Genomic DNA, 26667 nt, shown 5'->3' on the forward strand with positions numbered 1-26667 from the left:
GCCGACGGCGCCAGGCTGGAGGGGGCGGGGCGCGCGGCCATCTTTGATGAGGGAACCGCTCCTTCCCGCCGCGGCCCGCGCGGGGGGGTTGGGCGGCCGCGGCTTCGCCCGCCATCTTGAAGTCGGGAACCGCGTGGGTCAACGCGAGCGAGCGAGCGAGGGCAGGGTGCGCCGTGCCCCGGAAGGGGAAGCGCTGGGTCGCGGAGGTGCCACTTGGCCTCCGAGACAGCGGTGGGGGCGGGCGAGTGGGTGAGGGCAGGCACCCATCGGCCCCGCAGGTCCCCCGCGCCCTTCCCCCACGGACGCGGCCCACGCCAGGCCCCCCCTTCGCGAGGAGCCGCCTCGGCACCCGCTGCTTTCCCCCCCCTCCCCCCCGGGGGCAGCGGGGTGCAGGGGAAGGTCCCGCTGCCTCAGGTGAGGGCCGGGCCTGCCCCGGGGCCGGGCCGCTCCCTCCCCCCGGCCGTGCAGGTGTCTCCTCGGCCGCGCCGGGATCCCTGCCCGCCCCCCCTCCCCCCCCCGCAGCGGTGTCTGGCGGGATAGCGGCTGCCGCACGCCGGGCCCGGAGGGGCCGCAGCTGGGGGCTGAGCCGGCCGGAGCCGCCGGGCAGGACAGACATGGCTGAAAGCCTTTCCTGGGAGCTCGGTGTCTGCACGGGTTAAGGCGTGCGGGGCGAGGTGGAAAAGTTGCTGTTGAATTTCACTTTAAGGGACCGGACAGAAAGCAGCGAAATGGATGACTTCCGCTCCATCTGCCTGCTGTCTCTGGCCATGCTGGTCGCCTGCTATGTGGCAGGAATTATCCCTTTGGCAGTTAATTTTTCCGAGGTAAGACAGCTTCGCCAAACTTCTCGTTGGTTGCTAGGGAAGAATAGGAGAAACTAGGTGGCGAGATCTACCGGGAGGTGTTAGTGCTGTCCCCTGTCAAGTACGGCAGTGCTGTTAGGGGTGATGGTGTAACTTCAAGAGATTTTTAAGGAAGTTGTGAATGTGATATTAATTTTCATTCGAAATAGCAGTGTAAAATTATGCTTATTCTACATTGTGCATAAAAAGCATTTAAACATGCTAAATTTGATTCAGACATCTCAGCTACAGAGGAAGCAAAGTCTTAGTATGTAGTGGAAGGACACAACAGCAGCTGGACACGCTTATTTTTAGAAGGTTGTGTCAGAAACTACTGAAGTAAGACATTAGCTGTTGTGTGTCTATGGGCTACTCAAATTTGGGCTTTTAAAAACAATTCTGAGAACATTCTCAGAAAACTTTATTTTGATTCACAATTCACAGGTAGTGCTGCTGAAAATTAAACCTCAGCTGTTTGATTACAACAGAACTTCTAAGTTCTCAAGGAACTCAAGGCATTCCTTTGCAAAAATATCTTGGAAACATAAGGTGGTGTTATAGGAGAGGGACACTTTCATAGACTGAATGAGTTTCCAAGTGGTACAGGAGTTCAGAAGTGAATGTATGTGGTTGCTTCTAAGAGGTGACTGTTGATGTGATGATGATCGTTACAATCTCTGGAAGTCTCCTAATACCCTCTGATGCCCAAAGGGTTTTTCTGTTTCTAAATGAGGGTTGTTTTATCCAGGTGTGGTGTAGTGAGAGTTTAGTTGTTCTAAGGTAGTAAGAGCTCTCTTATGAGAGGTTTCCCGTTTCTGCTGGGAGCAGTACTGCATTTGGAAAGCAAAGTGCAGGAAGTGAGATGTGTCTTGTTCTTCCACCAAGTCACCGAGCTGATTGCACCGGTCCTTTGATCCCATTATTACTAGGAGGCTTTGGGAGCAGTAGATTCTGAAGAGCATGGAAGGAAATGGTGGTGTTATTTTGATAACAGTACAGTTTAGCTAAATGGATTGAAATATTCTGAAGTCTTTACATAAACATTAGCATAGTTTGGTTTTGCCAGTGTTTTGTCTGATACTTTGATGGACCTTCCCTCATATGTCTTCAGTGCTGTTGCTTGCACTGTTTCCCTCTTCAAAACTCACTTTTGCCCTGAAGCCCGCAAAGGATTTTCTTGCAGATTTGCTGAGAACACTGCCTAGCATGCTAGTGTTGTATCTTTTTTTAATTTTGCATTTCCTCATCTATATGCTTGATAGTATCTTCTTGTCTCTGACTTTATATTTGGTGTTTTTTGAAGGTAGAGCTCTTGATCTGTGTTTATGTGGTTTATTTATATTTATAGAGTCGAATCAGGGGGCTCCTAAACCTTTTGGGGCTCCCAGCAGCTGCAGGAGCACAGATCTGTCATGGATCCAAAGACATAGCACTCTGCATAAGCAGTGATCACGCATTTATTAGTCTTTTGTGTGTCCAGTATATTACCAACAGTACACACATGTGCAGTCAAGTTTATTGTGGTGTCTTAAACACTCAGAGATTCTTGATTCAGTTTTACACTTAAATTAGACACCTTAAGGATCCACCTGCTGTGCTGGTTTAAGAGAGGAGCTGAATCTCTCTGCAAATTACATGCAAATACTAGCTAATCCTGGAAGTGTGTAATTAGAAGTTAGAATTGTTTTGTTTAAAAATGATTGCTTAGACCTGTGCAACGTGGACAATTTCAAATTGAAATGACTGGACTGTGTATTCTATCATCTGCACAAAGTCTTGTAGTTGGCCTTGGTGAGGAAAAATGCCTCCTCCCACTGGCCACTTATAACTCTTAGAAAACGAAAATGAATGCTTTCCATAATATACCCTAGAGGCTGGACAACAATACAATTTTTCATTAATGTTAATACATTTCTTCAGAGGAGTGGTTTTTTCTGTGGAACCTATTGGTTGTGTTCTGATTTCATACTGATTTCTATTCTTTTAATTAGATTTGGATATTCTTGAAAGTATAAAACTCCAGCAAAGCCATGTATAACTAAACATTGGTGGTAAACAGGTGGAGATTGAACAGAGCTTTATTTCTGTATGTGGATGTACCCTTTCAGCTTAATCCTGATTTACAGTACTCTGTTGGGCTAACTTTGGTCTGGAAACAACTAAACCAGTTCTTGAGACTATCTCCTAAGTTGTAGCATAAATTAAAAAAAAAATAAAAAAATTGAGTCCTAGCAGTTTGAATCTGTTGCTGGTCTAACAGAGGCAGGCAGGATTGACTGGAGTGGGACTACTTGCTGCTGTAAGTACGTGAGTTTTTGCTAGGTCCAAGTCAGAGTTTCAATACCATGCAGATGAAAACCAAATACTGAGCTGTGGATCAGCTTGTTAATTTGAGGATTTTAAGATTTTTCCCATGCATTTTTTAACACTGTTTACTGTGTTGCTCTTGTTTTTAGCAAGAGGCACACAAGTGTTTTTGTAACTGAAATGGTTTGATTTCTTGGATCAACTAGATTACTTTTTCCTGTCTGGGTAGGTTGGAATTATAAGATTACTGGATTCACTGTGTCTAAGTATTTTGTACTGAAAAGGAGATGGGGACTTCTCTTTAAACAGTAACTTGTTAATGTGTGTTATTTTCATGGATCTTTAAAATTCACAGATGCCCAAGTGAAAGCAAGCGGTACTCTGTATTTGCAGTTGTAATAACACACTGTTACTTCTAACACTTTTTTTCCCCTGTGTTTTTATATGTATGTATGTAAAAGAGATTGTAGTGCTGCAGTATAAAAATAATCTTATTTTTCCTTGTAAGATATTATATTTTTGCAGAATGACTTTATGAACAGTGGGTGTTAAAGATTATCTTTTCACGTAGATTGCCACTGTTTAGTAGTTTACCAAGTATAATTGTTATATATGCCAATGTACAGTGCACGTTTGTGGAAACTTTACAGGTGTGTTCATCTCTTGCATGTTACTATTTGAATTTCCCCAGTAATGCTCTTAATTGTTTCCATATGGTCACATTTGGCTTGCTTTCAGAAAGCTAGCTGTGTGCCTCTCTAGAGCCTCCTATTTCTTCTATGCAAGTGTTGCCTCTTTCAGTGAGATTAAACAACATGTGTCACTGGTGCATGAAGGAGTACGGATGGCATAATAAGGAGATGTGATGAGTGGTTTCCCATTAGTTAAACACTGACCTCTGTCTCCGGGTCCTCAGTAGGTAATACTAGTATTTTGGTAGCACCTAGACATCTCGTTGTGCACGAAGATGGTGGTTCTGCCATAAAATGTAGGCTACACAGTTATGAGGGTCTAAACTCCCATGGCTGCTGTGTATAATACGATAAGGGCTATTACAGAAATGATGAGAAACAACCTCTGCAAGTTTTTAATCTTGTTGTAGAAATTCTTCCTGGAATATGAACTAAACTATTTTTCTTTACTATAAAAACATTAAGTTTATGTATTTTTTTGTTAAACTTTAATTGTAAATTTGCAATATTTATGTAACAAATCTATTTTAAAACCTATCTTTGCAGAGAGGAAAAGAGATTTCCATGGTCTGTAATTATCTGGAGAATGGAATATAATTTTTATTGCCCCAAATGCCTTTACAGTCTTTAACTCCTTTTAAAATGCAACTGGAAGGCTTGGAAATGGTTGTAAAAACAATAAGCACTGGTCTTCATTTATGCATCTCCTAATCAAATGAAAAAGAAAAAAAAGACTGACATGAAATGTATATTAGCACCATTATCAGTTTGACTGATGCAGTTCCCTCGTTCAAACTGATTTGAGTAAGCTTTTTTAAATTATTTTTATAATTCTGGGTTTAGACCTATTTTGAGGATTCAGTCCCTTCTGCCATATTTTGTAGCAACCTGGCATTCTGCAGGTACTCTGATACTGTAGTTCTAAAAGTTCACCAGGCACATTATTATTTTTTTTTTTTTAAATACATGGAACACATCAGATCTTTCAATTACAAAAAAGTATCTTAAATTACTTTTTTATCCACAGTTTTATGTTTTTAAAGAAAGTCAGTTCTTCCTCCTGCCCCAACCTCTGTTAATGAGGGAGGGTAAAGAAAACATTTTCATTCTTAAAGATGATACCTGTTTTGTACTTGATTGCAGGAGAGATTAAAGTTGGTGACTGTTCTGGGTGCTGGGCTGCTGTGTGGAACTGCCTTGGCTGTCATTGTGCCAGAAGGAGTACATGCACTTTATGAAGACATTTTGGAGGGTAAGAACCAAACCCATATGGCTTTATTCAAGATAATTTGGGTCATGGTGCTACGATGTACTGGGGCTTGTTTCTAGGGCTTTTTAACATGAGATTGGTGGAGACTTTCATAGTGCCATGACACGAAGCTGGAATAGAATTGCGAAACTGCCATGGGCATGGTATTGCCTGTTTATGGTGATTTGACAGGGATGTGATCAGACTGTGGATCAGATGACTCTTGCTGAGTGATGCAGTCATTTGCAGGTCCAGGTACTGTACTGTTCATGAACCACAGCCTTTTAAGCCAGGTCATGTGTAGTTGTCCTTATTCTGGGAAGAGTTAAAGTTTAACTTTCACTGGAACTTCAAAGGAAGTGTAAGGATGCCCTTGGCAGAGAATGAAATTGTGGACTATTTGCCGTTGCTTTTTGTAGTTTAAATTGCTTCTCATTAAAGTAATCACAGGAAGTGTTTTATAGATCTACGTGTACTTGCCCTCATAAGAATTTCCTCCTTTGAAGCTGAACAGCATCTTGAAATTAAGTCACCTTAATATACTTTGTGAAAATTATGATTATGTAGAGCTAGTTCATAGAGTAGGAGGCATTTCTTTCTTGGGTGATGGTGTCCGTTACATGTAGATATTTGCGCGTGCTTCCAAGTTCAAACATCCAGTTCTAGTCTGCTGTCACTGGTCTTCAAAACCTCTTAGCCTCTGATGAATAGCTCAAAGCTAACAGTGGTTATGTGTCTCGTAGGGACGTTGAGTATGGAGCACGTCTTATACCCAAAGTCTTAGGAAACCTCAAATTGAGGTTATGACATGATTTTAAATAGGGCACGTTACCTCTCTTTGGAGTGCACTTTAAATCTTGCTTTAGCTTGAAGTCTTGTGCTATTACATTACCATTGCATATATGAGATTTTTCCACTATGCTTAGAATCAGAAATTTGTCTGAAGGTAAACAGCAATAACTTAGTGGTCACAGGAGAAACGGCTATAAAGTTGAGGCTGTAGAGAACTTTGCAAGTGTCTGATGTACCATTGTTGCTATATGGGATTGAGAGATAGTTGTAATACTCTGTTTTTCTTGTACTACCATTTTTTCTTGTTTCTACACTGGTTTAAATTTCTTTTTAGTAATAAGCGTTAATTTCACCTGGTTTAATTTCCACTAAATTTATGTTGTTCTGCTTAGATTTAAAGTAAATAGAAGATAATATATAAAAACATCATCAAGAAGTGAAAGAAGCTCTGATTATGCTTTTATACTGTGCTGTAATTTGTGCACTCTAATGTAGGATGTCTCTAATGAGCTGTAGTTGTGGGTTTGCTTTCCATTCAATTTTAATTCTAAGTAGACTAAATTTTTCTTGTAATGATATGGCTAGCAGTAAATACAATTTTTGTGAACAATTGCCTTTTTTTTTTTCGCTAAATAGGACATACTGTTCATGTATGAAATCTACAGCCTGCTGTTTAGAGCTATATGCTATATAACTTAAACTTTAGTATGTGGAGAAAAAAAGGCACTTCACATTACTGCAGTAGTAATATCAGAAGTGTTTACTTCGGAAAAAAAGAATCTGTTCTGTGAATGAATTCAGACTGGATTCCTAACTTATAGTATTGTGACTAAAGCCAATCTGTCAAGATTTTTTTTTGTATTGCAGAGAGGCAAAATTCATGGGTATTATAGATTTAACTACAAAAAATATTTCTAATATTTAGGATATTCAAAGCTAAGTTATCAGAATTTTAAGCTTAACAGCTTTGAGTACTTTTTTTTCCCAACTTAACCCATTTATGTAATTAAACCTAGAAAGGTGCCTAAGAAAACATTGAGGTATATTCATATAACTGGAAAAAAAATAGAGGGAGAGGTGTCTGTGTTTGTCCAGTTCCAAGTGTAGTTTAACTCAGAAACTGGTTGCTCCTTATCAAGACAGGTGTTTGTTATTGATGCAAAAGTCATTTACTGTTATGTCTGTATTTTCCCCACAGGCCACAGAATACATAACTTCTAATTTTTGACCTTGTAGGCGGAGAGCAAATAGTATATCATGATTCAGATTATTATTTGATCATAAACCTATGTATGTGTGTAGTGAAACCTTGATTTGAGTATTACCAGCAAACAAAAGTCCTTTGGTGACTTCAGTCCTTTGTTTAACCGGTGAAATTGTGTAACCGCTGTCAGAAAGACTCCCCCGAGTTACTTACTGTGTTTTATGACTTGAAATGATCTGAAGCAAAGTTAACTTTTTAATATAGATGGCAACAATCTTGTGTGGTCTAAAATTATTTTATTGATCAATCTTGTTCGGTAAAGATATGTTTGTGAGATCTTTCAAGGGCTGCCAAGCCTATTCTGGTGTGCTTTGTCTGTAGTAATGGCATTGTGCCAACATTTTGTGCTGCAGGATGGATGTAAAATTGTGTCTTATCCAAGAAGATGTATGAATACTCGGGCAAGAAGATGACTTGCTGGAGTAAGTCAAGTTTTTGCTGATAATGTCTAAAACTTTTGAAGAGTAACTGCCAACCAAAAGACCTCCCAAAAATGACTAAAGTTTGACTTTTGTCACTTAAGCCACAGATGTTGGGAAAGCCCTAATGTATGCTGTGCTCCATTTTGTTTGTTGCAATTTATTTTTTGTTTAGAAAGTTAGGTGCATGAAAGTTGCACTGTCACTCACTTTAAAAGAAAAATAAATTATCTAGAGCGAACTTCAAAAATGCATGGTTGAAATGGGAGAGATATTCTGTGTTGAATTGTAATTATTATAAACAATTCAAATATTCGTATCCTTACTTTGATTCAGGCAGAACAAATCAGCTGAAGTCAAAGCTTTCCAGTGCTGAATGATGACTCCTCCAAAAGCCTTGTCTATTCTCATGCTGAGAAAACATTGCTTGCTATTAGACCAATGAAACAATCTAGTTAATATCCTAGTTTCTTTTAAGTGGTGTACGCTGCTCCTGTTAGTCCTCTTTACCATTAAATGTGATAAAAAATAAACTAAAATCAGTAACATTGTTTCTAGTAAAGATTTTTTTAGAATTTCTGATAGAAACTTGCTTAATTGATCTTGTTCTCTATAGTATTGTCATCAAAGCATTGCTTTCCTGTGAAATAGCGAGAAATACGAAGTGAAACCAAGAAGGAGTTTGTGCATGTTTTTGTTTCAAGTCACTTTGAAAGAAGTGTTTTTCAGAGAAGAGAGAGAGTTCGGCTGATTGACAAGGTCAAGTAGGTCATTCCAATCTTCAGGAGGAATTAAAAGGGATAGGTAGGAACAAGTGATTAATACATAAGGCTTTGTTGTCTTTACACCCTCCCATCAGATACTTGCATACAGTGATAAGTTCTCCCTGAATCTTCTTCAGGCTGAACAGTCCCAGCTCTCTCAGCCTTTTCTTATAGGAGACATGTTCCAGTCCCATAATCATCTTTCTGCCTCTCCAGTATGTCCATATGTCTCTTGTACTGGAGAGTCCAGAACTGGGCCCAGCGCTCCAGGTGTGGCCTCACCAGTGCTGAGTAGAGTGCAAGGATCACCTCCCCTGCCCTGCTGGCAACGTTATTCCCAATGCAGCCCAGGACTTGGTTACCCCTTTTTTGCCACAGGGCACACTGCTGGCTTACGGTAAACCTCGTGTCCACAAGAACCTCAAGGTCCGTTTCTGCAAAGCTGCTTTTCTGATTGTTGACTCCCAGCATGTACTGGTACCTGGGGTTATTCCTCCCCAGATGCAAGTCTTAAAATCAGGTCAGATCTTAAGAAAAAATATAGTTCCTGATCAAGCGTTTGAACGTGACAGAGTCCTCTTCGTGCTCTTAGTTTATATTATAGTGCTAACTGTTGCTTTGTGAGGGAGTAGAAGTTCATGTGTTCCTTACATTGGACTGTGATGCGTATGTTCTCTGGGGCATAGGACCTTTCCAAATGGCTTCTCTGTTTTTTATTTCTTATTCAGAAAACAAAGTTCTCTTGAGTTCCTATGTAAATGCAGGAAGGTTGCTTCTGTTCCCTAAGGATAGGGAAAGGACAGGAGACATTACAAAAATAATTAAAAGTAGAGATTGGGTCTAGCAGAGAAAAATAGAAGAAACAACATTTTCTTAGTAGAACACTAAAGAGATTTACAGTATTAATTAAACCTGCCAAACATTGTTGTAAGCATTGGCCTTGTTCTGGAATGGAGGCAACTTGTACTGAATGGTAAGTAGTTCAGGGACTTGGAGTATGCCATGCAACGCAAACATCTGACTTAGTTGAGGTATCAGATGTGGAAGTAGATTTACTGGGTCTGTTCTCCCATTGGAAACATTTGAGTAATACTTACTGTGTGTAAAGCTCCTTACATGCTGTGGAAGTACAACTATTTATAACAACAGGTATGCCGAGGAGCATTAAATGCCTCTGCTGCATCACCCAAAGGGCTTTCTAGCCTGATGTCTTGTCTCTGCCAAGGGCCGTAAGGGAAAATATAAAAAAAGAAAAAATCTATGATTCAGTTGAGCACAGAGTTTTGAAACCGAGAGGTCAGATGTTTATTGTGCTTTATATGGTAGTTGGGAACTTCATTCAAAATTCCCTATTCCTGATCTTTGTTTGTACCTTTCTAAGTGTATTTCTCTGTGCTGTTGGCAGAAGGTGGCTTAGACGTGATTCTTTGCTTATATCAGTTGGAAACAATACCTAGAATTTTGCTAAAAATAGCTTTATTAAATCTCTTTCACATAAATGTACGAAGGCAACTCTTGCCAATCAAGGCTGATACTGAAAAAGCTATGTACTTCTGGACATTGTTTGCCGTCTGTGTCAGATGGGATTGCAGAAGCAGTAATTTTCTGTGGTCATAAGCAAGGTTGGAGAGTCTCATGGATCTGTCTTGGGAGCCACTAGACCAGACACTACTGGAAATGTTAAATGCATGTGCCAGGAAAACCTCCTTTCTCTTTAAGCCTGTGTAAATTCAGAATGAGGCTGATGTAATTTCTGTTGAAAGCGGTGGGAATTTTGTGTGGTGAGTATTTGCTTGTGATAAAGATCACACATACTGAGCAAATGGCAACCTGTAAAAGTTGGTAAAGTTATATTCTGTCTCTGCTTTCTAAAGGTCATTGTAGATAGACATTTGTCACTAACCTATGAAATATTTTGAAATGTTTTAAAATTATGAACTGTGCACCAGATAAAGTATTTTATACCACGGAAACTTAACTAAAACCCTATCCAACTGTCGTCTTTCCCCTTCTTAGATTTTTGGGGTCGTTCTGAGCTCACCTAATTTCAGGGTAGTTCAGTGAGACAAAGTAAACATCTTGGGGTGGGCATGGAATTAAAGCTTGTGCAGGGAAAGGAAACAACCACACAATGTTCAACCCCAAGGCTTGGACTTTGGGTTTCTAGGTGGTACTGGCATTTGTAGGACAGTGTGCTGACTTAACTGTTGTTCTAGTCCATATCAATGGAGTGTATCAGTGCTAACTTGTTTAACTAGAGACGGGTGGTTTGAGATATAGAGTTCATCTTCTTAAAGATTGCATTAGATCTCTTAGTGGATGGAACCTATTTTATCTCCTCATCCTTTATTTTCTCACTTAAATGAAGATTATGACTTAATTGCTTGACAGTATCTCTGAATACTGACAAAATTGGCAACTTCAATTAAAAAAGGAATTATTCAGCGATTTTTATTGATCAATTTGTATTTAAAATGCAGCATTTAAATGAAGTAGCCTGGCTTATCAAGTATTAATGCTTTCCTTGCTTTTCCATGCTGAAGATGTATGGGGAGAGGCCAACCAGACAAAAGTATGCTTCCCTAAGTAAATGCTCTAAGGCTGACCTTAAATGAGGACTTTTGTGTATTGTCCAAGAAAGTGTGAGAAACGCTTTCAGCAAGTGAGGAGATGAGTGACCATGCCATGTTTAGTTGCCCGTCTCCTAATCTGTTTGTTTGCCTGTCACAGGGAAGCATCACCCAGCAAGCGAGATGCAGCACGTGATTGAGTCTGAGAAGGTAGCGGAAATCCCAGTTGTACATGAGTACGGCCATGACCATTCCAGGTTGCACGCCTACATTGGTGTATCCCTTGTCCTCGGCTTTGTCTTCATGCTGTTGGTGGATCAGATAGGCAGCTCTCATGTGCACTCTACAGATGGTAAGTAAAGATTCACTTCAATTAGACTTGCTAATTAGTTTTAATTAGCAAGTTGCAATTTTTTTTGAATGCTACTGGGATTTAATTTGACCAGTCGTGTCCAGAGTTTCAGAGGGTGCTTTACAAACATAAAGCAAGGTCTGTGTGAAATGTTTCTGCTGGAAATCTGTCCTGGAATTCAGCATAATTTGAGAGCTTGCTTTGCTAACGTGAAATAACTGTACAAGCACGTATGTTGTGGGGGTGGAGGGTGACTTGACACTTGAGTTATTGTCTGTTTTACAGTATCACCCATAGGGGATTTCTTTGGCTTTCCAAAAAACTTCAGGTTAGTCTTATCTTTGTTTTTCCTACTTAATTGTCATACATGTAGGTAAAATTTGCAAAGAACATAAACTTAAGTAAGACTGCAGAAATGACTAGATGTAAGCTCTGGTCCTTTACTGTAACTGCACGATTGGACTCCCACACTAGCCTAGAGCCTCACTTACTTCAAAATACTTCCTGCTTACTCCAAAGATTTCTCAACTTCATTGCAAGACTCTCAAAATGCCTGCAGTGGCCTTTTTCTTGCCTGTGGCTTCACGCTCAGACTGTAGCTTGAAATGCTTCAAAGGTGTTTTGTCATCTGAAAAGGTATTTCAGTGCTTTTGGCTGCTAATTTTCTCCCACATAATCTCTGATGGTGATAATTTCACCCTCAAAAATTAAGGAATTGATCTTGAAGGAAAAGTAAAACACACACAAAAAGGAGGGGGGATATGTTTTGGTTGGATCTTTGGCAGTTCACAGTGCAAGTGCGCAAATGCTTGTATGGGTTTAGCGTGGTGGGACAGATGGGCCAGTGCAGGGGCTGTCTCACCTTTGTGCTCCTGGAGAAGTGTAAATGGAGCCACAGCCACGGCTAACTGATTTTCAGAGCTTTTCAAAGGAAACAGTGGCAGTGAGGATGACAAGGGGATGCAGGTGAGCAACTGCCAGGAGAATCCTTGTTTTTTACCCTTTGTTATGTCTCTAATCAGAGCAAATACCAGGAGAAAATTGACTATGGTCTGTGTTAGAGATACACACTATAAAATAGGATATTAAATAAAGTTATATCTAGTCTGTACCTCTGTCACAGGAAATGTAGTAGTGTTTTTGTAATTTTTTTTAAAGCTATCAAAGAAAAACTTCTTTTTTTCTTTTTTCATTTGAACGAATGTCTGGTAGTTTTGTTATCTCCCAAGTGGCTAGATTTTACTTTGTCTACACTAGAAAAATTTTGTAGGCCAGAATGGAGGTATGAAATCAAATGTGAACTCTCTCTGAGTGTGTTTAGTTCTGGTCAATCCAAAACAAATTTAAAGGAAATGTTCTTTGTGAATATCTCCTCCTATTTGACATGAGTATACCATCACAGTTATGCAAATGCAGCTTATGCAATTAATTGCTCAGATAGGCTCCCCTTGATTCAGAAGATCAATCTGACCAAATACATCAGTTTTTAGCCAGCTTACTTCCCTGATCTGACTCGCTGGGCAAGTGTGTGGGTGCCTGGGCACAAAGAGAGAGAGACTGGAGGGTGGGGGGATAGGCAGGAGGACAGGAACAGGTCTGGACTTTCCATTTTAGTGGCAGTGCAGACTTAGTAAAGCAGCTGTGTAAGTGGGCTTGCAGTCAGCTTACTGACTGCTAGTATATAGTTAAATAAGGGCTGTTTGGAAACAGTTGAATAGTAAGAGGATCCTATGCTTATGTGGGACTTACCTGCCCTGGTAAATTGCAGTGATTCTTCATAACAGTTTCACCGCCGTTTGCATAGTGGTGGTCATTGCCCTCTTGTGCTGTATAATGAGCTAACCTGCAGATATCGTCAGAGTAGTTGTCAAACCGTTGTAGTCAAAACACTGGATCTCAAGCAGCACTGGCTACATTTCTCCTCTGTAGTGTATAATGTAGGAGGGAAATCTTTGCCACTGCTTCCATGACAAGTAGAATTTATTGCTTACTAGGAATTGCCAGAGAATCAGTGCAACAGAGACTGCCTCAGACTGTCACCTGAAGGAAAATGCCAACGTTGGGCTACGTAGGGAAGAATCATCCTGACTGTTGGAGCAGCTCTGGATTTTGGGATGCAAAACTAGCTTTTCGTCCCCTTGGTAGCACAGAACTTTAACATTTGGTTTCAGGAGGTTAAGAAAAACAACTGCTTCTGCCTATATTTATAATCCTGTAAATTGCAAAGAATTGTCAATGATTCTGTCGTTTGTTGGCAGAACTTCATGTGGTTTTAAGGTGTTAGATATCAGACTATTTTACAGTCAATCTAGTGCAGAAATACAAAAGCTGATAGTTTTGAATATAACTGCCTAAGCAGATAGTAGAGACATGCAGTGATACTTAAAATTTTTCTTCCAGCATAATTTATGTATTTGTTCTCTTTACCCTAACTTCCCTCATGACCGTTTCAGATCCAGAAGCGGCAAGATCAGGCAACTCCAAAATCACCACAACGCTGGGACTGGTAGTCCATGCTGCAGGTAATGTGTGACCTATTGTTAGCACTCAACAAGGACTTTCATTGCTTTGTGGCTGGCTCATCTTTAGATGTGATAGAAACACTTGGGTTTTGTTTTTGAAGGTGGCTTTTTATTTAAAAAAAAAAAAAAAAAAAAAGGCAGGGTGGGGAGAACTAAGGATCTTCCCCAAAACTTACTGGGAAAGCATACTCCAGTGCTCAGAACGCTCCGTGGAGTTTTATGTGGGTACAGGATTTTCACTCCTTTATTTTTCCCATCTGAAAAGTTGAGTAATGCTCACTTTTTGCCTCTTCAATTCTTTTGCTGGCTGTTTTAGCTGCTAAATTTCAATACATGCTAACACACTTGATAAGTAGTATGAAACATCTTTGGGTTTGCTTGTCAGTTGACCTGTGGTGTTTTGGTTTTTTTAAAATAAGTTTAAAAAATAGTATCTTGTGGAAAAAAGGACATTCTAGGGTGGAGCGCAAAAATTTGACTGAAACACATTTGGGCTGACTTGCAAGGACTGAAAAAGTTATGCATATGTTGCAGTCAACTCATGTTCATCTTGTAATTCTTCACTATGTGTAGTATCAATATGAAGCTTTTTAATCTCTCCTACCGAAAGTTACTGTCTAGATAAGTCATAAGATGTTGATCAAAAAGATATTTCTTCACTAAACAAAGTGTCTGTATATTAAGGATTAATGCAGTATCCATTTCCTATTTCATTTAGACAATACATTTATGTTAAATGGAACAAAAATAGTATTTACAGTAGTATTTATATTTGAAAATTCATTTAAAGCATAATGATTAACATTCTTTTAATGCTTAGAATCTAAAGCAGATTTTTTTAAATTTAGACAGGAATCCACTTCTACAGAAGACTAAAATAAACTTCTACCTGGTTCAGTACTGAATAGATTCTATGTATGGTTATTATGGTCTTGGGGAAATGCAAGACAGTTCCTGTTGAGGGTTTTCTGAAATCCTGAAATTGTCGTGGCTTAAGAAACAAAGGGGAGTGAACCATGTGTTGGGTTGGTATTGTTATGGGCAGTTTGAGTAATAGGACTTCTGGAATCAACGTGTTACGTGCTGTCAGCCATTGCGGGGGTGGGAAAGCTGAAACCGATGTGGAAGAATAATCCATGAATTTGCACTCCTCTTTCAGCTGATGGTGTTGCATTGGGTGCAGCAGCTTCTACTTCTCAGACTAGCGTCCAGTTGATAGTGTTTGTTGCGATTATGTTGCACAAGGTAAGTCATCATCCAAAAAACCTTTTTGTTCTTTAAAAGGCTGTTAAAGCATACATAAATTACTAAAGATCTTAAGTTTCCTTAGTGATGTAATCTGGAAATGTGTAATGTCATTGAAATGAACAGGTTGGCAGTACAGCTTCAAGGACCGAAAAGCACTGGTATGATGTGTGACAGAACAGCAAATGATGGATGCTAAGTCTGAACGGTGTATGAATAGAGAGAATTCTGACTGACTGCCTTGGAGAGAAGAATAGCTCGTGAAGAAATGTGGCAGCTTCACACTGACTTTTTCGGAAGGTGGTGTGGTGGTGTGGTTTTGTTTAAAAACAAACCAAACCCCCCAAGACTCTTACTGCTGTGAGAGATGTATTAGAAGTTCTAGAGGGTGAAGCACAGAAGTATATGGTAGCGTATTCAAGGAGGAAAAGCAGTTTTATGCTGATTACAACAGCTTTTTTTTGGTTCTGTGATGTTCTTAAGAAAATGGGAAGGATATTTGTTAGAAAGGCTTTTAGTGTTTAAAGGGCTAGTCTTTTGAAACCACTTAATGTCAGAGTACGAAATTACAACTTCTGGACACGTCTGTTACTGTAGTAGCTTCAACATCAGTCATATGCCATTTCTGCAGGAATAAAATTGAATGTTTTTCTGATGGTAACAAGCAAACAATGGCACTTGAAAATGGGAAGATCTTTTTTTCCTTAATGTTTGTGCAAAGATATCTATTAGCTGTATAGGTTGTAAACATACGTGTCCAAACGCATACTTGACTTATGGTAGCACATGTATATATTACAGTAGTCATCCATTCCTCCAAAATCTTGCTTGCATAATTGCATGTTCACAATGTTAGGAAAACCAGATCTAGTATGTCTTTTCTTCACTGTTCATACAATAAATTGTGGTTTGCATAACCCTCTTCAAAGGTGGCAACGTCAATGTTGCATCTTGCTGTGAAGCTTGGTTCATGGCTATTGCCAAATGAAACTTCCTTTTTATTATTCTTAATACAGTTGTACAATTTCAGAAGAGAACAATTTCTCCTATGAAAGATTATCAAGAAATAGTCGTTACTGAAAGAGAAATTTATTTCTTCCCTGCTGTCTTTTTTATTTTTGTAGTCTTCTGATCCTGATTGATGCTTTTGTTTTTCTCATCTTTTTTCCTTCACTTATGGTTTCCTTTCTTCTAGGTTTGAAAAAAAAGGATTTTGTTTATAAAAAATATTCAGTGTATATTAGTTCTTATCTCAAAAATTTCAGGGTGGACTGCTATTGTTATTATGTGAGCAAAACTATAGTAAATTCTGTGAGTAGTAGGACAGCTATGCCTTGTGGATAAGACACTGGATGCCAGCAGAGGAAGAAGGAAGTTTTTGTTTGCTTCCCAGTGGGAACAGAAATGAAACTGAATGATGAACAAAAGAGCTCCTAAGTCTTTGTTCATATGGAGGCTGACAGTTACCTATCTTTGGGAGTTTTCCTCCCTCTGTGTTAATTGGAGATTTTTCTGCTGTAGATTAAGAAACTGTCCATCTAAGGATGCATAGGTGTATCAATATTAAAAAAGAAATTACGTAAGTTAATGGAGATTTACGGATTATAGCATTGACTCAAGTCAGAGTGAACATTTTAATATTTGTAATGACTACACAAATATGTGTACTCTGATAGCCAAAACATGGGTTTCCATTAGGTACTGTTATTAAGTTAGGGCAGTCTGCAGAATTCTGTTGATTTGGGTTAACTGCAGCATACTAGTGCTCTCCCTGAATTCCTTCCAATTCAGTGCATTTCAATGTAGTAAGTCGTATTGCAACTTTATCTCAAATTTCAGGGGATTTTAGAAGGTACTGTATTTCCGGTGAATATTGTTTTTTGCAGGCACCAGCTGCTTTTGGCCTGGTTTCCTTCCTGATGCATGCTGGGCTGGAACGGAATCGAATTAGAAAACACTTGCTGGTCTTTGCATTGGCAGCACCTGTTATGTCCATGGTGACATACTTAGGGCTAAGCAAGGTAGGTCTGCGATTTTGTTCTGCCTAAAATGTAGCTTAGTGGTGGAGTTTGGGGAAAGGAATATCATAGGAGGTCCTTAAAACATAATTCCAAAGTGCTTGGAAACTTTAGCAGCATGGAGGTTTGGGTTTTGGGTTTGTTTGGCTTTTTTTTAAAAAGTGGGTAAAAAGGTAGCAATATGAATGTGTGAAACAAAAAGTAGCCCATGATTTCCATCAGAATCAGTGATATAACTCCTCTATGGAATTTTGTATAGCTCTTTTTAGAAGGCTGATTTCTGTCTCTCCTCCTTTCTACTGCTCCCTGCAATTTACTCATATACCAGATTTTGTCTGATCACTATATAACTGAGTAATTTTCAGTGGTGCTGCATGCATTCTTATTTTAATACGCAGGTGGAAAATAATCTTTGCCAGTTTTCCCCACCATCCCAGAATTGATCCTATGTGTTCAAAGACTTTTTCACACTGTCAGAAGTTGAATCCTCAGCTAGAAGCGTCTTTTTGCCTCTCATGCTCCTTAAAGCATAGTGTTGCCTTAGCTCTAGACAACAAATATGTCCAGTGGCCCATTTCACAGCCTGAGTTTATCATCTCTGTCCAAACGAAATGTTTCTGCTTCTTCTAGCATTTCCTATGACACTCTTGTATTTCTAACTGCTGTAGGCCATGATGGTGACACACTATGGTGGTGTGTCGTAAAGAATCTAACATGATCTCATGAAACTCAAGGCAAGAGAGGAAAGATTAAGTAAATCGTCTGGGCCTTTACATGCCGGAAAGGAGTTATATTTGATATTGCAGTACAGGGAACATCAGAAAGGGTTGGGTTTATAAATAGAAATGAGAGTGCTGTTTGAGCATTCTTTTGATATAGGCTCACCAAGAGTTGGTTTTGCATAGTTCCAGAGCAGGAAATGCATCTCTGCTCTCTGGAAAAATAACCTGAGAGTGTACCAAAGAACTAACATAACACTTGAGTTGGAAATTGTTCAAGAAGCATTTTGAAACTGATATGAGTGGGTTTGTATTTAATTACATTTAATGATGTGTAGCATGATTTTAGTCCCTAGTATGAATATGAAGAGGTGCTCAGTTTTAATCCAGAAGATGCATTTCTTTATGAAGTTTGCATGGAAACTTTAGAAAAGTTTTGGCTGTTTACTTGTACGTACACATGAGATATTGAAAGAGTGATGATTTGGGACTTAAATCTAGCAAATCTTGCTCTGACCAGCAGGGGACCAGATATTTAAAGACTAACATCTTACTTGAACTCCTTGTTTAAAAAAAAGGAGGGGAAAAAAAAATCAGTCTTGAATGTCATTCCTAAAATTTGTGGCTTTGCAATCTGAATTTTTTTTTAAGCATGTTTTGTCATTTTGACATTTTGTATATTGCTGTGAGATGGCTTCTGCACAGACTGTGACTTTTCTGTAAGGGTTCCTGGAACTGTGAAGTGAACTAACTAGGATGAGAGGTGTCTTTCTGCCCCCCACGTCAACTTTAGAATGCCAGTTACTACACGTAACGTGCAAGACACAAACCAACATGTTAAACCGTTGGCATTGTGAGAGAACAATACTTGATAGAAAACCTACTGTGTCTGGACACTTAAAGAATTTTTTTATTATTGTTTGAAGAACTTCTGCTTGTCCTCATGTTTTTGCTCTTTTTTTTTTTTCCATTTCAGAGCAGCAAAGAAGCCCTTTCAGAAGTCAATGCCACCGGAGTTGCTATGCTGTTTTCTGCTGGGACTTTTCTTTATGTTGCCACAGTTCATGTCCTCCCAGAAGTAGGAGGAATTGCTCATAGCCACAAACCTGAATCAACTGGAGGAAAAGGACTCAGTCGTCTGGAGGTGGCAGCCCTAGTATTAGGATGCCTTATTCCTCTGGTTTTGTCCATTGGACACCATCACTAAATGCTCAAATTTCACGGTTCTCCTCCTCGATCTGACATGAGCAGTAAATGTCGGCTGCTCCCTTTATCATTGTCTCTTACCCATCATCCATCCCATCCACTTTATGGAGTTCAGAGGGAACGTTGATTGCAAAATGAGGAATACTGGTCAAGTTTTTAGTGTAGCAAAATGTACTTTGGCAGCCGGACATAAATTCTAGGTAACTTTCTTTTCTGAAGACATTTGCTATTTTAATTGCTACTTCTGGCCCTATTCTCAGGGAAGATGGAGTTTGGAGTTTAAGCAAGGTGAGCAGGGAAGAACATAGCGACTCGTCGTGAAATTGCAATCACCAAAGTATCCTGCAATTCGGCTTTCATAGCTGAGAGCAAAAGCAGAGGATGGCTGCCTTGAGAGGTTGAAGTCTTACTAACGAAGAAGGGGGCTGTCCCCTATTGGTTCTATGTTGTCCTGACAACGCGACCGGTCCATGTAATGTTTGTCACTAATTGTATTGCAAAAATGGGCTACACTTGGTGTTCTGGGCAACACTGCTATTGTCACAGAAGTGTCACTGCTAGGAAAGAAACAATGTAGATGAAGTGTAGGATTAGAGTAGGAAATCAGCTGGTTAAGAAAGTGCAAACAAATTTTGCTGTGTATTCCATTATTTAAGAAAAGGATAGAAGCAAGGAGAATATTGTTTTGATTGTTTATGCAATTTTTAATAAATTTTAAAAAGGCAGTATTTCTTGGGAGATGGTCTTCTGCCAAGTCAGTAAAGCATAGGCGTCAAAAATGTTAGCAGGAATTGGGTATTGGGTACTGTGATTACACTACTGCTACTGTTGAGAGAGATATCCATAGTGTCCTTTGAAATCGAGCTGTTCGGGGCTCTGAGGAGTAGAAATCTGATGGAGACAGCTGTTGAGGGACCAGGGAACTTTACTAGCTCATTTTCAAAAGTGAACTGCTGAAATCAGTGGGGACATGGGTTTTTTTCATTAAATGAAAGGTATTAAGGCTAACAAAATAGATGGTTAGTTAAATATTTATGCTGCAGATAGAGTACAAAGAGTTTCTAAAGCAGTTCTAAAAAAAAACAAAAAAACAAACAAACAAACCAAAAACACCAACAAACAAAAAACCTGATGAGTTCTCAGCGGACCTGTTAGGCATTTTGCTTTTCCTTTGGGAATTGTGCATTTGCTCTTACTGATAAGCATTAGTTTTGGTGAATCTACTAGAGGACTTATTGCCAACTGCTGATGCCTCTCTCTGCAGAAGAGTGATGAAAGATCCCTGCCTTTCCAAGGCACAGCCTCCTCTTGTCAGGCACCATTTCTCTTATGCAAAATATATTATACTCTAATAACTGTAGTGCATTGAAAAGTCAGGAATGCTTGACTTGCACAGACTCAACCTAAAATTCTTTCTTTAGGGGAAAACTTTTTAGTGCCCTACCCTTTTTAAGCTATATTCTGTCTGCACTTTTTAAAGATAACATTGCCAAATATATTTTTTCGTTTGATTTATTTTTTTTAAAATGAATTTTGAAGGCTTGAAATATCTTAACTGAAGTGCTTCTTATTTCCATTTGAATGAGCGTGTCTGTTTTTCATGACATCTATTACTTATCCACACAGGCCATTGCGCCTCAACTTCTTTACATTTTTGTCATTGTCCTGTTTGTCTACTAGTTCAATAACGGGTATGGCCTGGCTCTTGGACTAGTGATTGCTTTGTAATAATATAGGTGTATCCCAGGATTGAACCTAGTATTGATCCCTAGGAGTGCGTGTTCATGTGTGTGTTTTATTGTATAATTGGCGAATTTTAAAAAAATTGTGCAAAATTATTAGAAATCTTTTCCCATGAGACAGTATTTTAAGATAGAATTAGTGTATCAAGCCTAAACAAGCATTTTCGACATTAGACCTTCAAAAGTTAATTCTGTTCTGAAAAGCCACTGTGAAATTAGTGGCATGGATGAGATCCTCTCCTGCACGTTCTTAAACTCTTAAAACATACGTATGCAACTAGTAAGTTACCTGTTTAAAAAGTTCAGGGATACAGGTTACCAACACATGCAAATGATACACAGGGATGTTACACCAGAGCTCCCAGTGTTCCGCCCAATTGCCCCCTAATTACCTTCTCCCTTGATAATCTCACTATTTTACCTTGATTAATCTTTCCACATAACTGAACTGGTTCCCAAAGCTGGAAGATCCGCAGCAGAAGTAAGCGATAGCTTAGTGCAGCATCAGACGCTTACATTTTGTAAAACAGTAGGTTGTTTTTTTTCTTTAAAGTATCATCTGTCACTGGCACGTGCACCCCGCCTCCCCAGTTAAGCTGGCGCCGTGACTGTGTTCTGCTTCAGCCTTGTCTTGTGGGTATAACAACTGCAGTGGTTAGAGAGGTGTGCGGGTAAGGTCCCATTTCATGGGTTTTGCTCTAGTGTGGGAGCATGTGGATAGAACCTTCTTATCTGGAAGAGTGTGTATTGATGAGGATGGGACAGTCAGCCTTCTCGCTGCTGACATAACCTCTGGCATGTTAATCGTAAGAGATGCCACTGCTGAGAGGTCTTGTTGTCTGTCTTCTCCTGTCCCTCAGATCATGTTTCCAATTTCCCAGGCAGCCAGCAGAAATGGTAATACTCAGTTTAATGATTCATGAACTACGGATGCTGAGTTATAGCGGCACGTGAGGGATTTTAAATGAAAACCTTGGCAACTTAAAATAGGCACAAAAATTCTGGTAACACGTACTTTTCATTTTGGCACTCGGTTAAGTGCTAGAAGACTTCTGTGATTATTTTTTTTTTTTCCTTACCCATTTAGAAGTAGCAATAGCATTTTCTTTTGGCTGCCTCTGTTATCTCTGTGTTGAACTATTATTTTCAATTCTGTAGGTGAATCTGCAGTGACTAAGGAAGCTTTTGGTTATGTGATAAGGAGAACATAAAATTTTAACTGATCAAACCTTTCTGAATTGTTAGTTCTATGCGGAGGATTATTTTCTTGAGGCAGAGCATTTTAAGGAGTTAAATAAATGGTCCATTTTATAATATCCCCTTTTTTTACCTATCACCCCATCTGTCGCAGTAAATCCAAGCACTGCGTGTAGTCAGGGCCATCTGGTATCATTTTCTACTCCTCAGGGGACCTTGGTGCAAACAAATTCCTCTTACTCTCTTTGTGATCGCCATCTCTGCCTGTGTTTCCTGCTGTGAGGTAGGTGGCAGCAGGTCTAGAGGTAGCACTAACCAAGTGCCAGGCACGTCCCCTTTTGCTTCTGTAAATCCCTCTAGGAAATCTATAATCTCGTCAGCTGTTTTTTCAGTTAATGATTTCTTAATTGGCAATAGGAATTGGACTAAAGCTGTTTCCATTGATCCCAGCGTGTTCAGGTACTTTCCCTACTGTTGGAATTCTTTTAGTATTCCTTATATAAAGAAGGAAAATACTTCTTTTTTCAGCACTTGATGACAGATGCAGAAGCTGCACTGATGTTAGCTGAAGTGAGGATGGCAGAGCTGTTGCACCAAGACAGGAATTTTTGATAGTTGTGGCATGTCAGATGGCTGGGTGTTAAACACAGAAACCCACTGGCGACTTCAGAGAACCATTTCCAGGTGGATTGTGTAAAAGGCTAACGCTATCCAAGAGACCCAGGAAAACTACTGTTTGTTCAGGAGCTAGTTCAGAGCCTTCAGGGAGCTTTTGACAGTAGCAGATGTGTCCATGTGGTGTCAGCTCTATGCAGAATAAGAGAGATGCAGTGGAATAAATGCTGCTTCTGTTCCCTTCCTGTTCTGTGCTGGGACTTGGGAAGGAAGGAAGTGTATTGTATTCTTGTGGGGTGGGAGAAGGAGGAGTGGTTGTGGTACAGTGGGAAAGTTTATGATGAATTTCAGATTCTTTATGATGAATTTCAGATTCCTGTTCACCTCAAACTTCTTTTAAATTTTTTTTTTTTTTCCTTACTGTCCTTTTATTACATCTCTTTGCAGCCTTGGCTTTCCAGGGAAAAACATTGCGTGGTCATTGCTGTTTACCTGACTCCATCTATGGAACTGTAATTTTAATGTCTCCTTTTCCAAACCATTTGTACACAAAATCATTCCATGAATGGCTGCCTTATAATTTTTCCACTTTAATTGTGAATGGTTATAATAATGTTGCCGTTTTCAATTTGTTTTATTATATTAAATTTTTACTAGGTGCAATGCTTTGGAGTTGGCTTCTTATTTACTGCATGGGGGTTTGCAATGGCTCTGACAAAGAGAAATGACAGTCTTAAACAGGACGCAAGAGATGTGGATGGTACATTTTATTTTTCTGTAAGTGCATTTGCTGCTTTTCTTCGCGATGTCTCAGCACCTCCTGGAAACCTGAAGTGTGAAACTGCATGTTGGGAGGCAGTCTAGCAGGTTGATTTGGCCGTGGGTATGAATGGGTTTAGAAGTATAAATACAGAAAGGATTTGAGAGCTCTGCTTGAGAGGGGCGTCTGATTGCAACCCTCTCCCACAGGGTGTTTAGGAGTTGGCATTGCCCTGAAGCACTCTTCCTCCACCCTACCCCCAAGGAAATCTTTGAAGCCCACAAAGCAGACCTGTTCGGAGGGCAATAAGGTGATGATAGGCTCAAGGTTGTTCCAGGCTACTGTTAAAAGGTGAGAAGATGCGTTTCGGCTAAAGAAAATTGAGAGCATGGGATGGAGTGAAAACAATCATGTCAGCCCCAAACCCAAAATGCAAACACTGAGCCCCTCCATCCTCTTTGGAGATTTTGTGACCAGGTAGCCTTTCCCATATATGTGTGCCTCTGTGATTTGGATTAAAAGTCACCTTTAAATTTGTGTGCAAAGATGTGAAGAAAACTCTAGCCTGCTTTCTGTTCTTGTGTTACAGGGAAAAACTGCTGGTGAAATCTTTCTTGCCCCTGTTCTGTGGCTTTTTTTTTTTTTTTTTTTTTAAGATGCAATTTACAAAGAATGGCCACAGCTCGACACCTCTGACTGAAAATGTTACTTTACCAGACTTGGTGGGACTAGATTTAATACACGTCGGGCACAAATAAATGAAGAATTTGCAGGAGTAAATGCTGTGTAAAAGCCAAAAAGGTGCTTGTGTCTTGCAAAGCACATGTGAGTTATGGTTTCTCTCCTGCTGTGTGCATGCTTTCAGGGGTTTGTAGAAGAAAGTTAACACGACTGCAGCATCCTATGGCTAATGCCAGGATTTAGTGCAAGGATGAGAATGGGAGTTGGGATCCTTGCAATAACTAAGGAATAACTAGGAAGTTGACTCCTGTCACAAGGCAGTCCCTAAGGAAACGCCTGCCTAGGCTACGTAGACCTTACGTGATAAAACTATCAGCTGGAGCATTCAGGAAATGTTAATGGTTTAAAGCAATCTTACAGCTTGCAGATAGGTAATTAAGGACTCGCCTTCACCTCCCCAGTATGGGGATGGGTACGTGACAGTGTGCGAAGTTCTCTAGCACGTGGTGGGAAGGCACTGTTTGAATGCAGTCTAGAGCACTGATTGCAGAGTGGCAGAGGCTGGAAGGGACCTCTGGAGGTCAGCTAGTTCAAAGACCCCTGCTCAAGCAGGGCCACCTAGAGCAGGTTGCCCAGGACTGTGTCCAGATGACTTTTGAATGTCTCCAAGATGGGAGACTCCACAATGTCTCTGGGCAACCTGTGCCAGTGCTCCATCACCCTCTGTGGTGGTTTAACCTTGGCTGGAGGCCAGGTGCCCACCAGAGCTGCTCTATCACTCCTCAGCTGGACAGGGGAGAGAAAATGTAATGAAAGGCTCCTGGGTCGAGATAAGGACAGGGAGAGATCACTCACCAATTACTGTCATGGGCAAACCAGACTTGACTTAGAAAAAACTAATTTATTACCAAACAAAACAGAGTAATGAGAAATAAAACCAAATCTTAAGTAACCTCCCCCCACCCCTCCCATCTTCCTGGGCTCAACTTCACTCCTGAATTCTCCACCTGCCCCCCCCCCCCCCAGCAGCACAGGGGACGGGGAATGGGGGTTACGGTCAGTTCATCACATGTTGTCTCTGCTGCTCCTTCCTCCTCAGGGGAAGGACTCCTCACACTCTTCTCTTGTTCCAGCGTGGGGCCCCTCACATGGGAGACAGTCCTCCACCAACTTCTCCAACGTGAGTCCTTCCCACAGGCTGCAGTCCTTCACGAACTGCTCCAGCGTGGGTCTCTCCCACAGGGTGCAGACCTTCAGGAGCAAACTGCTCCAGCGTGGGTCCCCCACGGGGTCACAAGTCCTGTCAGCAAACCTGCTCTGGCGTGGGCTCCTCTGTGCATGGGGCCACAGGTCCTGCCAGGAGCTTGCTCCAGCGTGGGGTCCTCCACGGGCTGCAGGTGGATATCTGCTCTGCCATGGACCTCCATGTGCTGCAGGGGGACAGCCTGCCTCACCATGGTCTTCTCCATGGGCTGCAGGGGGATCTCTGCTGTGGTGCCTGGAGCACCTCCTGCCCCTCCTTCTTCACTGACCTGGGTATCTGCAGAGTTGTTCCTCTCACATCTTCTCACTCCTTTCTCTGGCTGCAAATGCTGCTGGGTTGGGGGTTTTTTGGGTGGTGTTTATGTTTTGGTTTGTTTTTTTTCTTCTTAACTCTGTTATCCCAGAGGCACCACCACCATCACTGATAGACTCAGCCTTGGCCAGCAGCCGATCTGTCTTGTAGCCGGCTGGCATTGGCTCTGTCGGACGTGGGGGAAGCTTCTGGCACCTCCTCAGAGAAGCCACCCCTGTAGGTCCCCCACTACCAAAACCTTGCCTCACAAGCCCAATGCACCCTCAGAGTGAAAAGGTTTTTAATTCTGTTCGGAGGGAATCTCCTGTGTTTCGGTGTGTGCCCGTTGCCTCCGGTCCTGTCACAGGGCACTGCTGAAAAGAGGCTGGCTCCATCCTCTCTGCACCCTCCCTTCAGGTATTTGTATACATTGGTGAGATCCCTCCTATAGCTGTCGAATTGACACAGTTTATAGATATTCTTGCTTTCCATACTCTCCAGCTGCTCTGTAAGCAGGATTGGGTTTTAGACATATTTTCAGAAAAGAGAAAGGGGAATGATGCTGTTATAGGATGGGTGATGTATGCATTCCCAAAAGCCTCATGCATCCATTTATGAGATACCCTTGATGGAGATCATTTATAAGCAATTAATTAAAAAAAGGATTTATTTTTTCTCCTGCAGTTGCTATCCACAGACTTACCTCAGATTCTGTCACTTTAACAGTTAGTGGTTTAGCTATTTCACTTGAGCAATAAGCAATCTTCTCAGCCACTTTTGCTTACTTTTGATTTTTCTGGTAGCTCATAGGACTTGTGTGGTTAGGGAAAAGTGTAATCTCTTTATCCTGGCTTAATCACAAGAGAATAGGATTAACGTCAAGTCTGTAGGAGAACTAAAACAAATGACAGTGTTGCTATTCTAGCTAGTACAGGCCAATGCAAGGCAGTAAGGATGGGAAGCCAGTATTTTGCCTAATAGACTCTTGGTTTTTTGGCAAGTAAAATTCAGTTTTAATGGTGAAGCATTATGCAGCGTATTGGCACTCTTTTAGCGCATTTATTAAAAATGTCATCTCGGTAACTGGAGACTTAACCACTGCAGTCTGTTGTAAATCTTGTTGGAGATGTGAGGAAGTGCTTTTGTGCATTTATGT

General features: G+C 40.6%; 1 protein-coding gene across 3 annotated transcripts; it reads left to right on the top strand.

Moving 5' to 3' along the window:
- Positions 1-187: 187 nt before the first annotated feature.
- Positions 188-23178, top strand: SLC39A9 (solute carrier family 39 member 9). 3 transcript variants are annotated; one of them, XM_075754220.1, is made up of 8 exons: positions 188-414; positions 707-824; positions 4985-5093; positions 11060-11251; positions 13705-13773; positions 14933-15018; positions 16905-17039; positions 18732-23178. In XM_075754220.1, exons 2-8 carry the CDS (start codon positions 729-731, stop codon positions 18960-18962), a joined length of 918 nt encoding a protein of 305 aa, XP_075610335.1. In that variant the 5' UTR covers positions 188-414; positions 707-728; the 3' UTR covers positions 18963-23178. The 3 variants fall into 3 exon arrangements, with proteins under 3 accessions (XP_075610335.1, XP_075610337.1, XP_075610336.1); XM_075754221.1 differs by having other exon boundaries at positions 221-249; XM_075754222.1 differs by lacking the exon at positions 707-824.
- The last annotated feature ends 3489 nt before the right edge of the window (positions 23179-26667 follow it).

This window comes from Balearica regulorum, chromosome 5 (assembly GCF_011004875.1).
Source record: "Balearica regulorum gibbericeps isolate bBalReg1 chromosome 5, bBalReg1.pri, whole genome shotgun sequence".
In the NCBI taxonomy this organism is placed as follows: domain Eukaryota; kingdom Metazoa; phylum Chordata; class Aves; order Gruiformes; family Gruidae; genus Balearica; species Balearica regulorum.

What these genes read in the sequence shown, in the direction of transcription:
- SLC39A9 (XM_075754220.1), top strand. Translation starts at nt 729, where the DNA reads ATGGATGACTTCCGCTCCATCTGCCTGCTGTCTCTGGCCATGCTGGTC. An exon ending in ACTGGTAGTCCATGCTGCAG is followed by an intron (nt 13,774 to 14,932) that starts GTAATGTGTGAC and finishes CTCCTCTTTCAG; the next exon opens with CTGATGGTGTTGCATTGGGT. An exon ending in CATACTTAGGGCTAAGCAAG is followed by an intron (nt 17,040 to 18,731) that starts GTAGGTCTGCGA and finishes TTTCCATTTCAG; the next exon opens with AGCAGCAAAGAAGCCCTTTC.